Consider the following 26069-nt stretch of genomic DNA (forward strand, 5'->3'; position numbering starts at 1 on the left):
GAGTGTAAGCAACAGGGATCGTGTGGCTCTGATGAGGTGGCCTGGGAGTTCTTATCCAGGTGTCAAGGCACCTGGGTCCTGAACCTGGCCCTGCCACCCAGCAGTTATGACCTTTGGCAAGTCACTTGAGTTCTCTGATCTGCTTTCATCACCTGTAAAGGAGTGGAGGAGGGACAGTGGACTAGATGACATCTAAGTCCCTTTTGACTCCATTATCCAGTACTTTCAATGAGCTGAGTTTCTCCTGTGTCAAAAGTATTTGGAATGAAAATCAATTCTTCATCAAATTCTTGTAATCCAGGACATCCCCTTCTTTCTCATGGGCATTCTCCCCAGCAAGAGTCCCCACCACCTTGCCAGCATGTACATGAAAACTCTTCCATAAATTTTAAGGAAGGACCATCTCTAATTGCAAGTGACAGTACCAGTTACTGATTTGGGGACTGGATGATGTTTGGTGTTATCTACACCACTTCCTCTTCCACTGAAGGATGTCTGGAGTACGTAGGACCTTGGCATCAAGCATAAAGCCCGAAAGAAACCCAGCCGGTCCAGCCCTCACCCCAAAGGAAATCCCTAATGCTCTGCTGTTAACATTAGAGTCTCTTATTCCCTACCGAAAGCCTTGATTTCCCCATTGTTATTCTCGCCACTTCTTACATGATTATAGAGCAATTTACAGTTACCTAAGGACTTGCAGGCCTTATTTTAGGCTGAGGTTGTTTATCCTCACCATCTTATGAGTGAGACCAACATTCCTGTTTTCCAAATGAGGAAACTGAGTCTGAGAACCACTAAGGGGCTTGTTTGAGGCCACACAGCTGAGCAAGGTCTGCCTCCAAATCTGGGGCTCATGCCCTCAGGCTGAGTTGGGGGACCACACTACTGCACCTGCCAGCACCCTGTTTCCAGGTCCCCATCAGTCCTCAGCACCTCTCCCTCCCACAGGGGCCACTATGGGTACAGAGGAACTCTGTGAGCCACGGGCTCAGAGAAATCCTTGCACACTTGGTCAGACACCTTCTCCACACTGCCAGCCATGTGACAACAATAGTATCTATCTCAGCAGGAGCCTGGCTCCAGGACCCACCCCTCTGCTATGTTCAGAAGCCCCTCCATTCAGAGAATGGAGAATCCAGTGCTGCTGGGAAAATCCCTTTTACTTTGTGCTGAGTTTCAGAAGAGGCCTACCCCATGCTATGCCTTTCCCACCCCTGGAGGCAAAGACATCACTTTTCCCCAGAGGCTAGCAGTATCTCACACTGACACGGAGGCTTGCAGATGGGGCCTGTGCTTCCTTCCTCAGAACCGGTCTCAGAACTCAGCCCCTGCCCACTGTTGCCATCTCAGTCCTACGACACAGTGCACCAGCAGCCTTTTGCAAGATAAGAGCTCAGCCTTTATTGTGGGCTCAGAAGGGCACAAGAGCAGAACATGCAGAGAACTGGCAGCACTCTGGCCTGGTCTGTCAGGCCAAGGCAGGCAGCAGCAGGCACCCACGCAGCTGCAGCAGCCTCACTTGCTGCACTTCCTGGGGGAGCATTTGCACTCCATGGCATTGAGAACCTCGTGGTACACAACAGAGCCGTTGGTGCAGTGCAGGGCCACCTGCATGGGCTCCGTCCGTGTCGGAGAGCAGCAGGAGCACTGGTCCTGCACATCGTTGATGTCAATGGAGTACATGGCTTTGCTGGCACATTTGCCCTGCAAGAAAGCAGAGGAAGATGGGAGCTTCACAATGGTGGGAAGTCCTGGCCTAGGCAGGGCTCTGGGGCAGCCTGCTTTCTCCCTGACCCCCTCCAAGCAAGGCAGGTCTGATCTCACCCAGAAGCACCCAGGACAGCTAGGCAATTTGTAAAGGAAGATCATAGGTCTGACATGTCCTCTCCTCTATGGTAATAATATCATACCCACATCCCTGTAGCTGCAATTTTTATGCATGTTAATGCATAAAATGTTTTATGCCTGATTATGCATGTTTTATGCAGGAGATTTTTATATATGTTTGATTGATCTTCAAGAATTGTGGCCCCCATCTTGCATAAATAACTCTCCATTTTCTGTAAAGGATTTGTTGAGTCTTTCTTCCGTTTTTGTTTTTCTCCTGGAGTCAAAAATTCAGTTACTTCAATAAAATATTTACTTTAAAAAAAATGCTTCCAGTTCATTTCCCTTCTCTTCCCTGCGAATTTTCCAGATCCTTCTAGAATGTAACTAAGGATAGGTATCCAAACACGGAGGCTCAGCCCTCCGCACCCAGGCCTTATTGAAGCAGAGCCCTTACCTGGCAGTAGTGGATATCCACCTCTACTTCGGACTTACAGCTTCCCACCTTGACATACTGCAGCCTGGCAGTGATGTCGTTGCACTCAGGCTCCTCACCTATAGGACAGGTGAGAGGTGAAACTTGAGGACTGGCTGGGGTTCTAGAGAACACTCTTCAGCCCCAGTGCCCTCACTGGGCTGGAAATAGGTCCCTTTCACAGAAACCAAATAACCAAAGCCAGCCACAGGGAGGGAATTCAGTTATCCTGGTTCACCTCAGCTGTTCCTGGCCCAAAATATGCAGAGATATAGTTATTGCTGGACTTAACTCACTTAATGGTACAATTTTAATTGCAGGAAGAGCCTAAATTCACTGTGCTATGGTGATGTAAAATGAATAAGACTTGCCTTTATATCACTGTAGACTCTAAAAACCAAATGGCTAAAGCAACCCTCTTGTGCTTGTAACTACATTCAGAAGCTAATGGGCAATGAAGTAGTCAATAAGTATAATTACTATCTGTTCATTCCTGCCTTGGGGTAAGAGGAAAGGCAAAGTCATGGTGATATAAGGGCATACCCTGCCTCTCTGGGGACCGAGAAGATCCCTAGGCACCTTTGTGAAGGCCTTTCTTCGGGTACTGCTGACTCCAGGTTGCTGACATGGGTTTCCTTTCACACAGGGGTTAGTGGCATTCAGATCTGAATCTCTACTTGGCCCACTGGGAATTCAAAAATTTAATCCCAGCTCACCATTCCAGTCTGAAGAATGGGAGTTTTCTGTCCTTAGATGGCTCCAAATCTAAATCAACCCTAACTACATATTAGTCTGCCTCCTAATTTCCAGATGATTTCATTGTAAAGGGAAAGCCTGCCAATTACATTAAGAGGATGAATTTAAAAAAAAAACAACAACATTTAGACCAGCATACTATACTATGTTGCTGTGGATTTAAAGCCCTGAGCCTGGCTTATTGTCCTTATTAAAGATCTCAAAGACTCTTGAATGCACTGACCAACAAAGACCCTTTGTGGTGGTTTTGTAGGTTAACAGTCTCTTAATCAAATTCCACATGCAGTGTGCCTAGAGAGAATTCTTCTTCTCTGATGGTTCCTGACTTCACATTCTTAAACCATTCAAATGGGAATCACAGAAAGACATGCTTTCAGAGTGTTTCCTCGATCTGAGATTTGGTTACAGAAATTGCAGGGGCTGTCAAGAATGAATGATTGAACACTGAAGGTATTCATGTTTTCACTCTTTCTCTATCTGTAAACAAGCATGGACCTGTGAACCCAGGACAAAAAAGAAAACCCTAACTTAAAACAAAAAATCTCAGTCCAGGCAAGTAATTCTATATTCAGAAACTATGGCATTAGCATTGGGATCCTGAAAGTTATTTGTGCTCATGAACACAAGCATGTATGGGAAGAACACTGTCTGATGTGCCGATTTGTGTCTCGTCTCCAAAGCTGCTGCTGTGAGCAATGAGAACCAATCAGTAGGACATAACCACAAGGTCAAGAGGAGCTCAGAGTGAAGAAGAGGGGCTGATAAACTTAGAGCAGCCCCCACAGCACATGTGGGCTGTTGTCAGCCAGCTGGTGGCTTTGCTTTCTCTTTGAGATAGCTTTAGCACGCTCATGAATAGGTATGTGTTGAGAGTCTACTCTGTCAAGATCATAGATCCAAGGTGCCTGTCTTCAAGAAGCTTTGGTTGGAGAGGGAACATATTGTTCCAGGATACCACTATGAGCAATCAAAGATCCTATGAGGGGAAAGACACGTAAGAAGCTGGAGACAGGAGGGAGTTTGCAGGAAAAGGGAAAAGAGATTGATCCATGGGCATCTAAAAGGGAGTTCAAGAGGGCAGTCTGATGACATCGAAGGAGGGGAGGCTGCCCCCTGCAAGACTGAACATAATGACTGACCAGTGGTCATGAAACATCTTTCTGAAATAAAGCTTACTCCAAAGAACAGTCACGGGGCTCGCTAATGGGTTTCAAGGAGCAAGCTGCAAAGAGCCCCTAGACTTGCTCTGATGTGTTTCAAGGGACAAGATATTAGTAATGTACTCACATGTGTCACAGCAGGTGCCTGGAATTTTCATAATTTTACCCTAAGAAAACAGCAAAATTGCAGGTTAGACACAAACAGTACAGAGTAGACAGCTTTCAGGTCACTCCAGGCCAATTTTTAGCTCTGAACTCACAGCCCTGTGCTTAAGTGCCCAGATGTAAACTATGCTTTCCTATCATAAATGTGAGCAGCTTGACCACCCTACCTGACCAGGCTGAAACAATTTTGATTATTCTGAATTCTCTTCCAACTGAGTCATCAGGATCTTCATTCCCAGGGAGACTAAAAATCAGTTTGATCTCACATCTTCTTATTCAAGAATCACACACTCAGCCTCCCTTAAGGAAAATATTTTTTAAAAACATCCTATATTGCAGAGAATTTTATCTCTCCATAGGCTTTGATTTAGTAATCTGATTCTTCAACTAGGCCAGAGATGTGCCTCAGACACTGAGAAATTATGCCAGAGCTGGGATGCACGCTATTCAGAAGGATCTTGTTCTTAGAGATTGAGGCAGTAAAGAGGAAAGCAGGATGAGTACTCACTCCCTCAGCCAGACACTTGTGTTCATCAAAGGGCGGGCAGCCTGTGACCCTCTTCTCCCAGAAGTACTCTCCTCTCTCATTGACCTTGCAGAAGTGAGTATCACAGCCATCCTGGAGTGTCTCATCACGCTGGAAGGAAAGAGGAGTGGGTAAAGTCAGAGACAGTGTTTGGTTCACAAAGCCACTTCAAACCATGAGCTTGACTCCATGGAGTTGATGAAACAATCTGGAGAACCATGAAACAAGAACAAGACAGTGTATAATAAAGCCCCCACACCCAGAACACAGACCAGAAGTGAAGTCCCAGTTTTAAAGCTTGTATCCTATGAACAGGGCTGCTATGTAGACTCTTCTGACCAGTTAAATGCTTGAAGGATTAAGATATAGCAACAGCAAACTGGCTAGTTGATAACTGAACTAGAGATGAACCAAGGGCACTACCTCCCAGACCCACCAGCTAGTCCGGACTTCATAGATCAGAGTTTGTTTCACCCTGATGGCCTGTCCAGTCTTACAGACTCCCAAGGCTAGAGAAAATCTTAAAGATCAACCACCTCCAGGCCAGGCACGGTGGCTCACACCTGTAATCCCAGCACTTTGGGAGGCCGAGGCAGGTGGATCACGAGGTCAAGAGATCGAGACCATCCTGGCCATCATGGTGAAACCCCGTCTCTACTAAAACTACAAAAATTAGCTGGGCGTGGTGGCGCGTGCCTGTAGTCCCAGCTACTCAGGAAGCTGAGACAGGGAAATCAGTTGAACCCGGGAGGCGGAGGTTGCAGTGAGCCGAGATCGTGACATTGCACTCCAGCCTGGCAACAGGGCGAGACTCCATCTCAAAAAAGAGAAAAAAAAAAGATCAACTCCAAATCGTGAGGCCCTACACCAAGTACACTCTTGTCAAGAAGAGCAACAAAATAACTAAATAAAAGAGAAAATTCTGTGCCTGCAGTAAGTCATCTATCTTGTCTTTATATAATCAGAAAGAAGTAGAAAAAGAAGCCAATACTGAACCAAACTTAGCCCCTCTTTCTTGAAGAAAAATTTCCAAAAAAGGAAGCAAGATGGTGATATGTGAGAGAGCCCTGCGTTCCGCTTACTCCTACCTTCAGTGTCATGATCTGTCCTCCTCTTAGCTGAATGGTGCAAGCGGTAGGCAAACATCTCCCACAACATTCACCTGTGTTATCTTCTTCCTTGTAACCCTGTATCCAGAGGGGGAAAAAGCAGCCACAGTTAACCTCCTTAAAACATCCCAATTATAAGTAGGCTTATTTTGCTGGCCTCTCATCTCTCCTATCCAGTAGTTTCACCTAGAATTCAGAAAGTCAACATCCAACTCCAACCAGCTTTTGTCAGTTCTCAATCCCCTAGGTAGCATTCCTTCCCTCTGCATGTGAACATCTCACTCAGGTTGTAGCAGCCAGACCTAGTAAATGAGACCTTTTCCCTGAGCTTCAGACTTACAAATTCAATTGTTTACTGGACAATTATTTTATTGTCATCTTGAGACTTGCATCCAAAAGGAAATTTGATTTTTGCCCCAAATCTCATCCTTCTCTGGTATTCCTTATTTTGGTAAGTGGTGTTAATCACCCAGTCTTTCAAACAAGAAATCTGAGAGTTATCCTTGACTTCCCCTTTTTTCTCATCCTCTGCTTATCACCAAATCTTGCCAAAAATGTATCTCAAACTGATCCATTGCTTGTCATGACCAGTCTCCTCTTTCATCATCGAGTCTAAATAACCATCATCTACCAGGGACTCTGGTAATAGTCTTATTTTGTCTTCCTACCTTCATTCTTGCTCCCCTGCTACAGGTTACCACACATCTGCCAGAATGACTTTCTTAAAGCCTACGTCTACTCTTGTCACTCCTCAGCTTAGAAACTTTTGATGAAGTTCTGACTCTAGTTATGGCACAGTGGCTTGTATTGGACTAACCTTCCTGCAGATGATGATTATAAACAATTGACGAAATATTTAAAGCAACTGTTCAAAAGCACTAGAAGAAGACCAAAATCAAGAATAAAGTCTAGATTATTTCATCCTTGAAAAAAGGAACCATAATGGACAAGATTTATGTTTAAATGGCTTTTCCCATGAGGGCCGTCTGTATGGCACTGGACAGCCAGAATTCAAGCAGAAAACTGTAGTTGTATTTGCCTGAGGACTCAGCAGACAGAGTTTGGAACTGCTAGAATAGCTGGAAACTGAAGGGAAAACGTCAGAAAAGAGGAAGTCAGAAAGAAGAAGCCCCTAAATCTGCATATAAACTCCTCTGAACTCCTTGGTTGATCCCTTAATTATACATCTATAGGAGAGCCTACAAGGAGCCCAGAGACAAAACAACAGCTGGAAAGCTCAAAGACCTGAGCAGAAATTTCAGTTGCCGCACACCACACGGGACAGAGTTTGCCATCTGAATTCTAACAAGTTGGAGGGGCTAGGTAAACACCTGGGTTTCTACCGGAACTTCATAAGGGACAAGCCTTCAGAGTAAACACTGTGTCTCAGGACTAAAATATTCAGCCTAGGGCTAAGAAAAACACTGAAATAGACCTTCCCTAATGTAGTTTAAAAATCAAGACTTTAAAAATTGGTAGTTCAAAATGAACCACCAATAATCTAACCACATTCTAGAACCAAACTTTAACCTTTATTATAAAGAAACAGCAGAAGAGTCTCTTCAACATATCTTCCACCAATGTCTAATACACAGTAAAAAAAAAATTTCATGCAAAGAAAAAAATTTGATCTATACCAAGAGAATTACCACTTAATATAAACAGACACAGAAATGGCCCCAATATTGCAATTAGCAGGGAGGAACTTTAAAATAACTATGATAAATACGTTAAAGACTCTAGAAGAAATGACGGATATAATGGAAAAATAGACAGGGAATTTTAGGAACAATCTGGAAACTTTAGAAAAAAAATCAAATGGAAATCTTAGAACTAGAAAACACAATACTCTAAATCAAAAATTCACTGGATTGGATTAACTGCAGACAGGATACAAGAAAATAAAAGATCCTTTAATTTTAAGACAGATCAATAGAAATTACCCAAACTGAAGCATAGAGAGGAATAAAGATGTAAAAAATATAAATATGGAGCCCCAGGGACCAGTGGAATAGTATCAATGGTTTAATAATATATAGTCATGAGCCAAAAAACAATGTTTCAGTCAACAACAGACTGCATGTATGACAATGATCCCATAAAATTATAATGGAACAGAAAAATTCCTATCACCTAGTGCCTTCATAGCACAACACATTACTCACACGTTCGTGGTGATGCAGGTGTAAACAAACCTACTGTGCTGCCAGTCATGTAAAAGTATAGCACATACAATTATGTACTTGATGATAATATATGTTACTGGTTTATCAATACTTTAGAGATACTCCTTCTATTTATTAAAAATATAAAAAGTTAACTGTAAAACAGCCTCACGTAGGTCCTGCAGGAGTATTCCAGACGAAGGCATTGTTATCACAGAAGACGACATCTCCATGAGTGTTATTTCCCCTGAAGACTTTCCAGTGGAACAAGATGTGGAGGCAGAAGGCTGATATTGATTATTCCAGCCCTGTGTAGGCCTAGACTACTGTGCGTGCTGAGTTTTCATTTTTAACAAAAAAGTTTAAAGATAAAAAAATGCCTATAGCTCCACCTGTTTGGGAGGCTGAGGCAGGAGGATCAGTTGATCCCAGGAGTTTAAGCTGCAATGAGCTATGATAATGCCTCTGCACTCCAGCCTGGGTGACAGAATGAGACCCTGTCTCGAAAAAAAAAAAGAAGTTAAACAAATTAAAAATTTCAAAAATAGGAAAAAGCTTGTAGAATAAGGTTATAAAGAAAAAATATTTTTGTACAGCTGTACAATGTGTTTGTGTTTTAAGCTAAGTGTTATTACAAGAATCAAAAAGCTTTTAAAATTTTAAAACTTTATAAGTAAAAAAGTTACAGTGAGCTAAAGTTAATTTATTATTGAAGAAAGAAAAATATTTTTTAGTAAATTTAGGGTAGCCTAAGCGTACAATGTTTATAGACTATAGCAATGTCCTAGGTCTTCGCATTGACCCACCACTCACTCTCTGACTCACCCAGAGCAGATTCCAGTCCTATAAGCTCCATCCTTGGTAAGTGCCCTATACAGGTATATCATTTTTATCCTTTATATATTTTTTACTGTACCTTTTCTATGTTTACATGTGTTTAGATATACAAATGCTAATCATTGTGTTACGGTTGCCTACAGTATTCAGCACAGTAACATGCCATACAGCTTTGTCACCTGGGAGTAACAGGTTATACCATATAACCTAGTTGTGTAGTAGACTATACCATCTGGATTTGTATATGTGCACTCTATGATCTTTGCACAACAGATATAACCTAACGATGCATTTCTTAGAACATATCTCCATTGTTAAGCAACACATGAATGTACGTGTAATTAGAGTTTCAGAAAGACAGGAAAATAAAATGAAACAGAAAAAAATTAAAGAAATAATAACTGAATTTTTTCTCAATTTGATCAGAAAATCAACCCACAAATCCAGGAAACTATGAATCCAAAATCGAAAAGGTAGGAAGAAAATTACACAAAAGCATATACTCAAGCTTCTGAAAACTAAAGAAAAACTGTTAAAGCATCCAATAGAAGGGGGGAAATGCATACAGGAAAACAACAATAAAAATGGCGGCTGACTGGTCATCAGAAATAACACAAGCCAAAAGACTATGAAATATACTTAAAGTGATGAAATTTAAAAACAAACCGGCCAACCTAGAATTCTATATTCATGAATATGTAAATGAAGGCAGAATAGAGACATTTTCAGATAAATGAAATCTGAGAAATGTGCTGTCATCCAGCCTTGCACTAAAAGAAGTTCTTTAGGCTGAAGGGAAATGATATGATATGGAAATTCAGATATATAAGAAGGAAGAGCACTGAAAATTATAAATATGTAGGTAAATATAAATCATCACTTTCAGTTCACCTTTTAAATTCTATATAAGACAAATGACTGTTTAAAGCAAAAATAATAGCAATACCTTGTGGAATTTATCTCTTCTTATGTAGAAGTAAACTACATGACAACAAACGTACAAATTATGGAAAAAGTACATTGCACATGAAATGTTATTCAATCAAAGTGTACTGTGATAAGTCTAGAGCAACCACTAAAATAGTAATATAAAGAAATACAATGAAAGGGCCAATAGAGAGATATAATACTAAAAAAAAGAAAAAAAAGAAAAACGCAATTGAACCAAAAGACAAAAAAGAATTAACAACAGAACAAATAACAAAGACGACAGCAGATAAAATGAATAACAAAAGAATAGATTTAACCCCAACCATATCAATAATTACATTAAATGGAGATTGTTACCTTTAGATTTTAAAAAGCAAAACTCAATTAGTATGTTGTTTTCAAGAGATGCGCTTTTAATTTAGATAGATAGGTTGAAAAGAAAGGTGTAATAGACAAATTAGTCAAAATAAGAAAGTTGATATAGGTGTATTAATACCAAACAAGGCTAGTGTGGTGGCTTCATGCCCGTAACATCAGCACTTTGGGAAGCCCAGACGGGAAGATCACTTGAGCCCGAGAGTTTGTGACCAGCCTGTGAAACATGGCAAAACCCCATCTCTACAAAAAATACAAAAAATCAGTTAGGCGTGGTGGTGCACAATTGTAGTCTCAGCTACCTGGGAGGCTGAGATGGGAGGATCACCTGAGCCCAGGAGGTCAAGACTGCAGTGAGCCATGATCACACCACTGCACTCCAGCCTGGAAGACAGGGTGAGACCCTGTCTCAAAAAATAAATAAATAAACATAAAAGATTACTCTTCACTTAAGGGAAGCAGGGAAAGGATTTTTACCTGTTTTCTTTCACTAATTTGATCCCTCTGCTTGGATAAATGATAGTAGATGCCATATATGTTGAATGAGTGAATAACTGACTGTAATTCTTAGTTTGTTATCTTGGTCCATTGTTGCCAAGCTTAGATAGGACTAGAGACAGCTTAAGATGAGGAATGTTACCAAAAATAAAGGAGGTGGCTGGGTGCGGTGGCTCACACCTGTAATCCAGCATTTTGGGAGGCTGAGGTGGGAGGATCGCTTGAGCCTAGGAATTCATGACCAGCCTGGGCAACATAGCAAAACTCCATCTCTATAAAAAATTAGTTGGACACGGTGGCAAGCACCTCTAGTCCCAGCTAGGTGGGAGGCTGAGGTGGGAGAATCACCTGAGCCTGGGAGGTCAAGGCTGTAGTGAGCCATGATTGTGCCACTTCACTCCAGGCCTGAGCGACAGAGTGAGATCCTATCTCAAAAAATAAATAAATAAAAAATAAAGGAGGTTATTTGATAATGACAAAAAAATAGATTCATCAAGACATAAGAATGCTAAACATGTATGTATCTACAGAGCTTCATAATATATGAAGCAAAAATGGATAGAACTAAAGGGAGAAATAGGCTAATCCACAATCTTAGTCAGTGCTTTTTACGTTCTCTCAGTAATTGATAAAAACAAGTAGGAAAAAGACAAATGAAGACATAGAGGATTTGGAAAACTATAAGAACCAATATGACCTAGTGGGAAATAATAAACTATTACATTCCAAAATTGCAGAGCACACATTCTTCTCAAATGCACATGGAATATTCACAAAGATAGACCAAATTGTGGGCCATAAAAATGTAAACATGGATAAACAGAGACTGACTAGATAAAAAAGTAAATAAATGTCAGATTTTGAAATCTTAGAGATTATATTCTATGACCAATTTCAATATAATGAAACTATATCGAAATTAGCAACAATAAAGTATTGAAAAACACACCACCATATTTGGAAATTAAATAAAATACTTTTAAATAACCCATGGATCAAAAAATAACTATTTTTAACCAGAGGTAATAAAAAAACAATACATCAAAATCTGAGGAGTACAGCAAAAACAGATCTTGAAGGAAAATTTATATTTTAAATTTTATATTAGAAAACCATGAGCTAAGCTTCCATATTAAGATGCTAGTAAAAGAAGAGCAAATTAGACCCAGTCATTAAATGACACGACATAATAAAAATAAGGGCACAAATCAATAAAATAGAAAAGAAAAATATAAAAAGTAAAACAACAAAGGCAAAAGTTGGATCTTTGAAAGATTAATAATAATATAATAATATATAATATAATAATAATATATAATAGACAAATTAGTCAAAGAAAATCTCTAGCTAGATTAATCAAGAAAATAAAAAGAAACAAATTATCAATATTAGAAATAATAGAAGGTTTACAATTGCAGATTCCACAGATATTAGAAGTATAATAAGGAAATGTTATAAACAACTTTGTGCAACTAAATTTGACCAACTTAAATACATGGATAAGTTCCATGAAAAACTGATTTACCGAACTAATTCAAGAAAAAAAAGAAAATCTGTTTTTTTATTTTAAAAGTTGAATTTTATATATAAAACTTTTCCACATGAAAAGCTTCAAGTCTAGTAAGCTTCACTGATGAAATCTGCCAAGCATTTTAGGAAGAAATAATACCAATTTTATATAAGCTCTTCAGAAAACACTACCATATTTTGTTGGATGTAGCATAACCCCGACATCAAAATCTAACAAAAGCATTAAAGAGAAGAAAATTAGAAACCTATCACTTTTAACTTACACATTAAAATCTTTAACAAAATATGAGCAAATGGATCTAGCAGTAGATGTGAAACAGGATAACACATCATGAAGAAAGGGGACTCATCAAAAGAATGAAAGGTTGGCTCACCATTTGAAATCAATCCATGCAGTCCCTCATGTTAACAGAATTAAGGGGGAACCATACGGTCATCTTAAAATATACAGCAAAACTGTCTGACCAAATTTAAAACCAATTCATTGTAGAAACTCTCAGTACTAAAAATATAGACGAGAACTTCTTCAATATGCTATAGGACAGGTGGCCCCAGTACCAGTCCGGTCCGTGGCCTGTTAGGAACTGGGCTGCACAGCAGGAGGTGAGCAGCGGGCCAATGAGTGAAGCTTCATCTGTATCTACAGCCGCTCCCCATCACTCACATTACCAACTGAGCTCTGCCTCCTGTCAGATCAGCAGCTGGCATGAGATTCTCACAGGAGCCCAAACCAAACCCTACTGTGAACTGCGCACGCGAAGGATCCAGGTTGCGTGCTCCTTATGGGAATCTAATGCCTGTTGATCTGTCACTGTCTCCCATCACCCCTAGATGGGACTATCTAGCTGCAGGAAAACCAGCTCAGGACTCCCACTGATTCTACCTTATGGGAGTTATATAATTATTTCATTATATGTTACAATATAATAATAATAGAAATAAGGTACGTAATAAACATAATGCATTTGACTCATCCTAAAACCATCCCCCTGACCCTAGTCGATGGAAAAACTGTCTTCCACGAAACTGGTCCCTGGTGCCAAAAAGGCTGGGCACTGCTGCTGTTGAACATACAACTATATCACACTTAATGAATTAATTCCCTCTAAGACCAGAAAGAAAATATTCCCATCAGTTCTATTCAATGTTGTACTGATTATATTAGCCAGTTTGATAAGCAAGAAAAACAGAACAGAATGTATAAAGATTTCAAAGGAAGAAGTAAAAGCTGTCTTTATTTGAAGATGTCATAACTGTTTATGAAGAAAATCCTTAGGAATCTGCCCCCTCAAAAAAAAAAAAAAAACACTATTGCTACAACTAATAAGTGTATTTAGCAAGGCTGAAGAATACAAGATCAAAATATAAAAACTAACTTTATAAAAGCAACAAACAAGACATAAAATTTAAAAAAAACTTCCATTTGCAATATCGTCCAAAAACTTTAAATACTAGGTAATAAGTGTAACAAAATTTCTGCATCTACACAAAAAAAATCATTGCAGAGAAAAATTAAAGAAGACTGCTAAGATGTGAATGTGTGTGTCCCTCACACACATAGCAAAATTCCTATGTTGGGATTTAAACCCCCAACTGATGATATTAAGAGATGGGGCCTAAGTGATTAAGTCATGAGGGCTCCACTCGCCTGAGTGAATTTGTGCTGTTATTTAAAAAAAAAAGTCAAAGGGAATGCCCTAGTGCCTTCTGCCTTTCCACCTTCTGCCACACGTGGATGCCATGAGAAAGCACTGCCTATGAGGAAAAGGCCATCATCAGACATAAAATCTGCTGGTACCTTAATCTTGGACCTCCAGAACAGTGAAAAAAATAATTTCTGTTCTTTACAAATTACCCAATCTCAGGTATTGTGTTATAGCAGCACAGACTGAGAGCAAGACCTAAATAATTGAAGAGATATACTATGTTCATAGATTGAAAAACTCAACATTGTCTAGACATCCTTTCTCTCCAGATTAACCTATAGATTCAATATAATCCAGCACACTTTAAACATTTTTTTAATAAAAATTAACAAAATGACTCTAAATTTATATAGAAATTGAAAGGACATTAAATACCCAAAACAATCTTGAAAAACAGCAAAGTTGAAGAACTTAAATTATCTAATTTCAAGGCTAACCATAAAGTTACAGTAATCAAGACAGTGGTGTGACCATAAGGATAGACAAATTAAAGGATCAGAAAAAAAAGAGCCTAGCAATTGATCCATACATACACAGGCAATTCTTTTTTTTTTTTGAGACAGAGTCTCGCTCTGTCGCCAGGCTGGAGTACAGTGGCGCGATCTCAGCTCACTGCAGCCTCTGCCCCCCAGGTTCAAGTGATTCTCCTGCCTCAGCCTCCTGAGTAGCTGGGATTACAGGCACCTGCCATCACACCCAGCTAATTTTTGTATTTTTAGTAGAGAAGGGGTTTCACCATGTTAGCCACGATGGTCTCGATCTCTTGACCTGGTGATCCGCCTGCCTCAGCCTCCCAAAGTGCTGGGATTACAGGCGTGAGCCACCACACCTGGCCGGCAATTCATTTTTTACAAAGGCACCGACATAATTCAATGAGGAAAGGATCATCTTTCAACAAATGGTGCTGGACCCACTGGATAGCCATATGGGAGACCCCTACTTTATACCATATTTAAAATGTAATTCCTCATGGATCATAGACATAAATGTAAAACTAAACTATAATACTTCTAAAAGAAAACATAGGATACAATCTTCATGACCTTAGAATGGACAAAAACTTCTTAAACAAAAACATAAAAAGCACTAACCGTAAAAGAAAAACATCTATAAACTGAAATTTATCAAAATTAAACTTCTGATCTTCAAAAGACACAATTAAGAAAAATAAAAGCTGAGCCACTGGCTGAAAGAGAATATTTCATTAGATACCTTATAAAGGACTAGTATCCAAAATACAGAAAAAAACTCATAATCAATCATTAAAGGGCAAACAACCCAATTTAAAAATGGCCAAAAGCTTGAACAAACACGTCACAAAAGATGATATGGCCAATAAGTATGTAAGATGCTCTATATCATTAGCCAACAGAGAAATGCAAATTTAAAATACTAGAAGATTCTGAAATTAGAGAAGCAGTAAGGAAAAAATCCTAGAAGATATCACTTCACAATGGCTAAAATTGAAAAGCATGACAATACCAAGCATTGGTGAGGAAGTAACCGGAACTCCCATACAATGCTGGAAAAAACTTCTCCCTGAGAAGCACGGTAAGTTGCAAATTGTGTCCCTGCTGTTCTCTTGTATCCCCAGCACCTGGCCCCTAATTGGCACCCCTGCACTCACAGAGGAGATAAGTTCAGCTAGGAACTTGTTTTCTTGTTTGTTTTGTTTAGTTTTTGAGACAAGGTCTCGCTCTGTCACCCAGGCTGGAGTGCAAGTGGTGCAATCATAGCTCAGTGCAGCTAGGGACTTGTTGACAGTGACATAAGGTAAGAGCGCCTTATTTATATCTGCATCGGACAAAGAAGCAGCTTCGAGACAGCAGGACTGGGAGAAAAACAGGGTTGGCAACTTTTTATTTTGCAAAGTAAGAGTGTTTTAAACAATTTTAATAAAATAAAAACCAAAAAGCAGCCAGGCACAGTGGCTCACACCTGTAATCCCAGCACTTTGGGAGGCCGAGGTGGGCGGATCACAAGGTCAGGAGATTGAGACCATCCTGGCTAACACGGTGAAACCCCGTCTCTACTAAAAATACAAAAATAAAAAAAATTAGCTGGGCATGGCGGTGGGTGCCTGTAGTCCCAGCTACTCGGGAGGCTGAGGCAGGAGAATGGCGTGAACCCGGGAGGCGGGGCTTGCAGTGAGCCGAGATCGCACCATTGCACTCCAGCCTGGGCGACAGAGAAAGACTCTGTCTAAAAATAAATACATACATACATACAAAAAGCTACCAAGCTACCATCCACTGTCTCATCATTCCCTAAAAATTATTATTAGCGTTGCTTTCAGAAGAAAAAAAATTAAAGTTCTTTTGACCCTTTCCACCTTCGTACCCCCAAAAAACAGAACGTAATCATATAATCCCAGAATTTTTTAAAGAATCAATTCAGTTCTGTGAGAAACCAACTCTGTTGTCATTCTTTTTCTCATTTTGCCACATTTAGTGATCATCACTCAGCGATCCATTCATTGGGGTCCTGAGGCTTTTCTATTATGAATCACCAAGTCAATTTGGAGCACCCAGACAGACGACCTGTCCCAAAATCAAGGTTAGGAGTCGGTAAGCTTGCCCAGAGATTAATTTAAACCATTTGCTCTCATAAATCAAGCCAAGAACTTGACATGTCTTCAGGAGCAGGCAGGAGGAAAAGCCAGTGAGGACAGGGCAGTCAGGGAGGCAAAATTCACACAGCAGGAGGCAGAGGGCAAAGTTAGGCCAAGAAAAGGAAAGGTGGAGGGCAGTTATGCGAGAAAAAAGATTTGGAAGAAAAGGGAAAGGAGGCACAAAATAAGCAGAAGGGGGCAACAGTGTTAAGGGTGTGGCAGGGGCTTGGAAGAGGCAAGGGAGGCGAGGAGACAGCATGGAAGTGAATGGAGGAAACGGCCTGCTCTGTAGCATGTCTCCTATTCGGCAGGTCCAGACCACAGCTGCGCACGATGAACAGGACTTGTCTGGGCACTGCTGGATTTCCTGGCTGCTGTTGGCTGGGGGTATGTGTTCCACATTCCCCCGGTCAAGGAGAGGGCAGAGCTGCCCTCTGGGTTTTCCCCAGAACATTTGATCACTGCAGGAAACATCCTTCTCAGGAGCAGCCTCTTCCTCCTCCTGCTGAGCAAGTTCCCAGCCAGCCCCTGAGTTCACTTGTTTAGGTCTGAGCAGCCAATTAGTCCTGCTTTCCTCACACAGTTGTCCTCCTAAAACTGCCTTGCACAACCCTCAGGGCCCCTTTCCATGTATTTCATCGACTCCTCGCAGCCCTCCCATCCATCTCCCCATGTTTCCCTTTTCTCACCCTGGCTTCTGGCTGCCGGTTATTCATTCACCATGCCCTTCCCTAGAAGGTCTATTCGACATTCAACCCGTTCATTGCTCGAGGTCCACTCAGGGTCGCCCTCCTCTGGGACGCCTTTCCAGGGTTCCACAGCAAGGTGACCGCTCTTCCTCATGCTTTCTTTGAGCGGTCAGCTGTCAAGCCTCATCTCGACCACTCATCAGCACAAACTGCCTTCTGCTGCTCTGCCTTTAGGTAAGAGCATTGTCTTCCCCGGGAGGCAACAGAAGACTCACATCTCGGGCAACGCTGGCACTTCAGCCAGACGCGGGCAGTTCAAGACGACCTACCTAGACCTAATTCACCACAGCTACCCCCGCCCCAGGAGGTGTCCCAGAGACTCTTCGTGGCAGAAGACGTAGTAATTCTAGCGGAGGACGCTGAGCTAGAACGGGATCAGCAGAGGCCGGCTTCAGCGAGTCTTGAGAGATGCATAGAGGGAGGGCGAATCTAAGGGATCTCAAGAGAGAGGAGGTGGCTTGCACTCCCCTGGGAGATACCAGAATTCTGGAGAAAAAGAAGAAGAATACACAGGCCAAATGGGGCCATGGATTTTTGAGTATTTGGAAACCTACATCTGAGACTGGATTCTAAAGGTGGATTTCTCCAGACACAGAGGAAATGGCTGTGGCTCCCTCTGAACACCAGAGGGCACTGCAGGGAGTGAGCGGGCCTGCCCTCCAGACAGCAGGCTGCAGTGCTGTCTCCACAGGCTGGCATTGAGGTGGGCGGCCTGCTGTCTCCTGACTGCCCTGATTGGACTTCAGTGGACATCCCAGGAAAAAAGGATGCCACACGACTCCAGGCAGCATTGTTTCATTCCATATGGAAGCCCAGACGTGTTCTAGGAGGGTTGTTACACAATACACACACACACGCACACACACACGCGTGCACACAACTGGGCCCCAAATCCTAAAACATCAACTGGGATTTTAAAAAAATAAGCAAAAGGAAAACCACATACTTAGCTTCTTCCTAATTAAGGAATGCTCTCTCTGAATCATTCTCTCAGAAACAGCTGTGTCTCCTACAGACCCATCCACTCCATACTTCTTTTATTAAGCCCGTACTTTGAGCGTGATACCTCTAAGTGCCATGAAGAACACAGATGTAGAACATCTACCTGTCCCTTGTCCTCAACAGTGTAAAACGCACCTGCACGACCTCTTGGACCCCACCCCCCCGCCGGCCACTATGCTGCCTGCTTATAAGAGGCTCCTCTCCATCTTGCTGCAGCCCCCTGACTGTCACCAAGCTGAGGGAGACAAGCACTTCCTGTACCCTCTGAGAAAGCCATCGCCACAGTTCATGTGTCTAGCTCACAAGAAACTCCTCTGACCAATGGCATTTTCTAAAACAGCAGAAGCCCCACATCCAGAAGGGAGCTTGAGGAAGAAGCCAAGGTCCCCTCCTGAGCTGCAGGCCCTGCCCTGCCGCCATGGGCTCAAAACTTCCCAGTGAGGTGGGACTAAAAGTCACAACTGAAACCCACAGAACGCCAGTTTCCTCTCCCAAACTAGGAACGAGGAGTCCACCTCTCAGAACCACCTCAAGGAAGTATTCAGAACAAGCATCGTCAGCATGGCCTGGCAAAAACAGGGTGAAATATTTGAAACCACCCAAATGTCCCATAATAATAGCTTGGTTGTATACATGAGGCACATCCATTCAAAGGAATGTTGTGTAGAGCCTTGCACATAGGAGGTGTCTGATAAATATTTGTTGAATAATTTCTAGTATTTTCAAAGAACGGTGGTGCTGTTTCTTAAAATATATAAAGGGATACAGAACTGTAAACATAGTATCATAAGCATGGCAAATATTGTATTTATTTTGAAAACTCAGGAAGAAAATGTTCGCAACTTATAAAACTAAAATTATAATTGTTTCTAGGGCATGCAATTTGTGGGGGTGACTTTTAGTCTCTTCTTTATTATTGTCAATTATCGTTTATAATCAGAAAATTATGAAAGATTTATTTATTTAAAGACCCCAGTGAGGTCCCACTGCCTGGGTCCCACAAGCGTCCAGTCCATGCCCTCAGTCCCCATTGAGCCTCTCTTACCAGGGGGCAGGGGTTGCAGGTGGTCTTCCTGCACTCCAGCTTGAATCCAGAGATGACCCCCACCTGCACCACGCAGCGGCAGGTTGTGCACACATCGATCATCACACTCTTCCCGGGCTGGAAGCAGAGGCACCAGGGTCAGGCCGCCCCAGCATCCCCCAACCCCCCACTCACCTCACTCCCATACCCTTTCTCCTGCCCACCCACCCATAGCTCCCACGAGCCATCGCTCTGCTGCTCCTCCTGTCTCCCGTGGCCCACTGCCTTCCTGTCCTCCCACCTCCAGTATGGAGATGGTAAGAGTGAGAACTTTCATGCCAAAGAGGCAGCCCAGGTAGTGGCAGAGGGGACAAACCAAAACGTGCACAATAACTTCAGAGTGCTTCTCTGTGCACAGAAGAAACGCACAGGTGCCTGAGGTGGGGGCCAGGAAGTGTGAGACAGGCCTGGAGAGTCGGGAAGATGGTCCCAGCCTGGGCTCCAGGACGCCAGGCACGTCCCACAGGCAGTGCAAAGCTGGGGTTAGGTCTCCCCAGTTTCCTTCATTTCTGCTTCACAATGACTCGCCTGCTCCCCTTCCCGCAGTACCCCCTTCCCTGTCCCCACCACTTGCTCTGGAGAAGAGGGCAGCGGCTCACCCCAATGATAGTGCCATTGAGCGTGCAGGCTTCCACGCGCTCTGGGGGAGAGAAAAGTGCAGAGTGAGAGTGGGCAAAACACACCCTGGTAAGACCGGCGAGCAGGCTGCTCTCTTTGGGGCTCCTCCTCCATGTCTGGGCCTCCCTCCTGCATCGGTCGGCCCTTTCCCCCCACCCCACAACCCAGCGCTGGGGGTCCTACTGCTGGAGCCCACAGCGGCCTCCCTTCCCCATGCAGCCCACAATGAGAAGAGCCCCGTACATTCTCCAAGCGACAGCGCTTGCTCATGTGAATTTACATTTAAGAGATGGGATGAATGGGAGGATGTTTGGGTTTATGAAACGATGAAATGCTACTCTTGAAATTTTCACTTTCAAGAATTCAGTGGCCAGGCACAGTGGCTCATGCCTGTAATCCCAGCACTTTGGGAGGCCGAGGTGGGCAGATCACTTGAGGTCAGGAGTTCAAGACCAGCCCAGCCAACATAGCAAAACCACATCTCTACTAGAAATACAAAAATTAGCCGAGTGTGGTGGCGCATGCCTGTAATCCCAGCTATTCAGGAGGCTGAGGCAGGAAAAGTGCTTGAACCCAAGAGACCAAGGTTGCAGTGAACCAAAATAGTGCCACTGCACTCTAGCCTATCCAGAGATAGCGCCAATCACTCCAGAGTGAGAATCTGCCACAAACAAACAAATAAAATTCAGAGCAGGATATGGTAGAAAGAACTAGTTTTTGTTGTTGTTGCCATTTTTTTGTTTGTTGGCAGGGTTGGGGTGGCAAGTTGAACGCCTTCCCCTGGGTGAAACGTCACAGCATACAAAGGTGGTCTCCAAATCAGAGAAGCCTGGGGTCGAATCCCAGTCTTGCCATGTAGTGATCTTCAGGAAATTCCTATGATTTTCCCATTTTATTTGCTTTCTCATAAAAGCAGTAGGAGCAGATGGGAAGATTTCGGTCCTATCCATTTCCCTAAGTTGCTAAAAAGGCAAAGAATTCAGGAGCCAAAGGTGGAAAGACAGGCTTAAAGGTGGTGCCCAGTCCAGCCCAGCCCCGGCCTGTATGCCTTACCACAGCGACAGCTTGGGCAGCACGCTGAGGTCTTACAGCTCAGCTGAAAGCCCGAGGGGCAGACAGGGACCTCCAGCTGGGGGCAGGAGACGTTCCTTTGTTGTATAAAGACCTCCTCCTTCACTCGGACACACTCATTGATGAGGCAGGGGTTCTCCGGGGAGGCCCACTGGGAGCCGACCTGCAGGGCACCAGAGTTAGTCCAACAAGCTGGGGCAGGGCTGGAGCCCAGGGTCCCAATGGGAATGTGCTCTTCTCTCAGGGAGGTGGTTTCTAGACGTGAAGCCTGGCTTAACATGTAAGTCCCACCACAGGGTAGGGCCCACAGAGGGGATGAGTGGGGCTCATCTCAGTGAGCACCACTCAAACAGTTTGGGTCAAAATCACCTGACTGAGGCACCCAGGCAAGCACCTTGGAGAAGCCAGGGGACTCACCCTCCCTTCCTCAGCATTGGTTTGAGCTGAGCTCAGACACTCTGGCCGAGAAGCAGCAGTGTGGGCCATCAGTGGGAAGGTGCAGCCAGGAAGCTCAACCCACTTCCCAGGCTGGTGCCACTTCCCAGGGTAGGGGGAGACAGGGAGCTGGCAGAAGCCTGGGAAGGCTGGCCTGGGACCCCTACAGCCCTGCAATCTGTCCATGAAGACTGCATATGGGTAGCCTGACCCCAAGGGTCGTCACCATGGGCAAAAAGCACTGAAAGGGCCCAAGACCATGGTTCAGAAAAGTCACCAGGAGGATCTCCCCCAGAAAATGTCACTCCGAGTGCCCTCTGTGTTGGCCGGCACCCAGATATGTAACTAGGTGCCCTCTGCCGCCATCTCAGGCCCTGACCTACTTCTCCTGGTGCCTGCTTATTTCTTCTCCTTCCAGATGAGGTGTAGAAAATGCCAAACACTTGCAGCCATTCTCTTCACCTCCCACTCCTGACTCCCTATGGCCAAATCTTCCCACTGCAGGCCTGATTCCACCCTCCAGACCTCTCCCTCCTCTGATTACTCACTCACTGTGCCTTGGCCACTGGCTCATTAAGAGGACCCATTGCTACCACCCCCGCTGACCCCTGACATGGTTCAGCAGCAAAGCCACTGCCAACACCCAAGTCTTTTAGGTAAGATGGAGACTTGAGGTAGAGGAGAGAAGCCCAGGTCACCTTATGCCTTGTAAACACTGATGATGGGCAGGGTGGGGTGGGCCTTGAAGAGAGATGAGAGATGGGGAAAGGGGCAGGAATACTCAGTGCAAAGGGACCGGCTCTCAGCCCCACCAGGATGGGGCAGCCTCAGATCTGAGCTGGACCTTGACCCTGGGGAGAAGGAACAAAACCTGCCTCCATCCAGGGCACATGGGAGCAAAAGCGCTAAAAGGTGGGGAGGGGAGAACACAGGGAAGAGAACCCATAGGCAACTCGGACTAGAGGGGGAGGTGGAAACTCACCTGAAAAAGCCCAGTGAGTCATTCTGTTATCACTGGGGAGGAGAAAGGCAATGGGCCTAGGTAGGAGATGGGGAAGGCTCAGGACAAGATAGCAGACCTTTGGCCTTCCTCTCAAAGGGAAGCGCACTGGTCTTGCTGGGGAAAACAGAGGGAAGGCCCATATGGGCAGCTCACCTCCTCCCAGCACCAGCTCCCAAGGCTGCCAGGACTTGGCACTACCCACCTTATCCTTCTGACCAGACTGAAAGAACTGTAATTCTCCTAGCATCTGGACTAAAATCCCCAAAGACGGAATCCTCTGTGTTTAAGAAAATGGCTTGATGAGCATCAGAGTCTAAGAGAGAACCTGGCAGCACACGGGGGACAGCTGAACTTCTCTGTGTTAGAAGAAGGGACTGGTGGGGGTGGGCCAGCCAGGAGAGGACAAGAGTGGGGCGATGGGGGGCTGGCAAGATGCCCCAGCCAGACCTGCAGAAATAGCAGAGGGACTGTGGGAAATACTGTTCCCTTTCTGGGTTGTAAAGTTTTCCACCTCCCTAAAACCACCAGGGAGGTTTCAATAGAGATCAGTGAAAAGATCTGAAGACCCTGCCTGGGTCGATGTGGTCCAGAACAGTACTTGCAGCCTGTGGCACTTTGGAGGGGTGGCGAGGCCATCTCAAAACCAGCCGCTCAGTCACAGCACCTCAGATTCACAGGTGAATGAGAGAGCATGAATCCCCCTGGGAGGGCCCTGGGCTTCTCCCAAAATCTACAAAATGGGAAGCCTGAGGCAGTCTTAACTAGTTCCTAAGGGGCAGGTCATCCCAGCTGGCATCTGGATAACACCAACAGCTGGGTGAAATGCCCAGTGGGGAAAGCAAAGGGCAGGGAATGAGACGAAACCAAGGTCAACGCTGGTCCCTGGAGTGGCCCCAATCTGCCCTCCTCCCCGTCCCTGGGGCCTGGACCTACACTCTTCCAGGAAGACTGGGAGTCCCCCCGCGGTGAGCCGGTCACCACCTCACAGGCAGATGGCAGGCACCTTCCACAGCACTCGCCTTCATGCAGAACATAAGTGAAGCCCTGGAAAAGCAGAAAAAACAGAGTAAGGACAGGCCAGCAGCAAAGACACAGGGGCTCTTACCTACGCCTCCTGCGTACTGAGCCCTGGGGTTCTGCCAAGTGATCACTGCTCTGGGCACTTTCATCTTTGTTGTCAACCAGCCTCAGGGCCATGCCAAGAAGCAGCAACCACTAGGCCACTAAACGAAGTCTTACATCAGCTGCAGAGATATAATTCTGCCCCCTGAAAGATCCCACTTTGAGAGAGACCATGATCCAGTCTGTGGGAGCATTAAAGACAGCCCAGAGTTCACTTAGCAGCAGCTTACCAACCTGGCCCTTATCATGGCTAACTCTAGGGCCCCTCATTGACCGGGAGGCACACTCAGGATGACTGGGATCCTGTCTCCGCTCTTGCAGGGCTAGCCTCCCATACCAGACGAACACTTGATCCCAATACTGCTCACCAACGTGCAGATTTGGGCTTCCCCAAGAGGTTACTTGACATTTACCTAGTAATTTATAGGGTACAGTGTTCTTTACAAAAGAAAAGTGAGATGAGAGAGCAACAGACAAAGCTTCCCCAGAAAGCATGCCAGGGAGACCAGCGTGCTGGGAGTTTGTCAGCCCATCTTGCCTCTAGAAGGTCCCCCAATCTGGCTAAAGCATTATGAACTTGGACTGAAACCCGCCTCTGAAAAGTCTATACAAAGAATAGTCAAAGCAAGGACAGTGTGTTTGTCCCAGGAGCCAAGAGAAAAGAACCCAGGACTACGTTCCATCTTGGAGCAGTGTCCTTAAGTGAGAAAGAGTAACCACAGCTGTTCAGGATGGGTGTGGATGGCAGCCTGCTCTGCTCCCCAAGCACACTCCTGAGCAGGGCCGAATCTGAAGATGCACAACACGTGTGCCTCTCTCTGGACAGTCTCAACACTCCTGAGACTTGGCTCAACCCCACCTGGTCTCCACGAGACCTACTGATATCCCCGCCCACTTCCCAGCAGTGTGCAGTGAGCTGTCTCCAGGCTTTTATCAGCCAAGATTCTAGTCATTTACTGTGCACCTATGATTTACTAGGCATTATGGAGGAGACAACAAATTAGGATGCCTCAATCTGTGTACACACCCTCCACAATACAGCAGAACATTCAAAATGCCATTAAAGAAAAAAAACAAGGTCTCAGGGGGTCAGAAACAAAGACTCAAAGAACACAGAAGACAGTAATTAATACCTTTAGGGATCTGCTGTCATTCTCGTGCGCCTCTCTAGAAGGCTGAATGATCAAGATTTGCATATTATTTTTGTCTCCTGTTGCCTCTCACCATGGGCAAACAGTGTCAATATTACGGATGGCTCCCAGGCCAGATGCCTGTTCCCACAGCCCCACTAGCTTCTCACACCCAGACACTTTTAGCCATGCCTCCAAATTTCCATCTTTCTAAGATTCCCCTTCATACCCCACAGCAACCCTGTTTTCTGGCTGCACAACCAGGGTCCAACCTATATTTTTCAATTCTTTATTTTCCCTTCCTCCGACAAATTCCCTCGCTTATATTGACATTTGATATCTTGTATCAAAATATACATCCCAGGCCCTTCTCCTGGCTCTCTTCTCCATCCTGTTTTCATCGGTTTCCCAAATAAGAATGGAACTAAGTAGGTCTACTAGCCACCCAACCTGAAAACATACGCACTGAAAAATAAATTATGAATTTATCTAGCAGCACAATCCTTTAAGCACAATTGCTATAACTGAAATGGAGGTGGCAGATGCCAAGCTCTGGTCACTTGTCCCCTCTGAGGCGATCTGAGGAGCACAGTTTGAAAACCTCTTCCTGGGTCAGACTGGCCCTTGCAATACTGGAGTTGCGGGTTGTACCAGCCTAACAGGACGGGCTCTGGGCTCGGGTCAGGACCCTCCAGTGTCCACAGGCTTCATGTGAGCTACAGGGGTTCTGGCCAACCCCATTCCCTGGGGTGGTCCTGTTTCCTGTCTGATACTGAGAAGAACAGCCCTCCCTCTTCTTCCTCCTGAGGGGTATCACAGAGTAAATAATATCTAATGGACTTCCTTTGGCTTCTCAGAACACAGTTCCTACACCTTGACTGAGCCTGATTCAGAAGCCTACGGGTGAGGAGTCAGATGGCCATCAGGCTTCATGGAAAATCCCCTCAAAGGCTTGTACAGAGGTGCAGGCCTCCTCTCACTATGGATATGGAAGCAAGGCCATCGCCTGAGGCCCACTTGGAACATTCCTGAGAAGCCACCAATGCCCCTGCTTGCCTGCCGCCGTTCCTCTGACATGAAGAGCAGAGAACTACAGAGGAGCTTGGGGAAAGTGTGTTTCTGCAGACTGTGGCTTCAGGGTGACAATGGTAGTGTTGTTCTTTCTTTTCTGTCACAACCTAGACA

At 44.4% G+C, this 26069-nt stretch overlaps 1 protein-coding gene across 1 annotated transcript in view; it reads right to left on the reverse strand.

The window, feature by feature from the left end:
* Window positions 1–1376: 1376 nt before the first annotated feature.
* Window positions 1377–26069, reverse strand: part of VWF (von Willebrand factor) — a 175656-nt gene continuing 150963 nt past the window's right edge. The window contains exons 44-52 of the mRNA XM_054442726.1: window positions 23566–23676; window positions 21177–21357; window positions 20105–20145; window positions 19467–19583; window positions 5998–6096; window positions 4892–5020; window positions 4346–4385; window positions 2285–2382; window positions 1377–1704 (exon numbers count right to left, since the gene is read on the reverse strand). Coding sequence (XP_054298701.1) covers window positions 1516–1704; window positions 2285–2382; window positions 4346–4385; window positions 4892–5020; window positions 5998–6096; window positions 19467–19583; window positions 20105–20145; window positions 21177–21357; window positions 23566–23676 — 1005 coding nt within the window. The 3' untranslated portion in view covers window positions 1377–1515. The remainder of the gene's footprint in view (window positions 1705–2284; window positions 2383–4345; window positions 4386–4891; window positions 5021–5997; window positions 6097–19466; window positions 19584–20104; window positions 20146–21176; window positions 21358–23565; window positions 23677–26069) is intronic.

Source organism: Pongo pygmaeus, chromosome 10 (genome assembly GCF_028885625.2).
Source record: "Pongo pygmaeus isolate AG05252 chromosome 10, NHGRI_mPonPyg2-v2.0_pri, whole genome shotgun sequence".
NCBI lineage: Eukaryota > Metazoa > Chordata > Mammalia > Primates > Hominidae > Pongo > Pongo pygmaeus.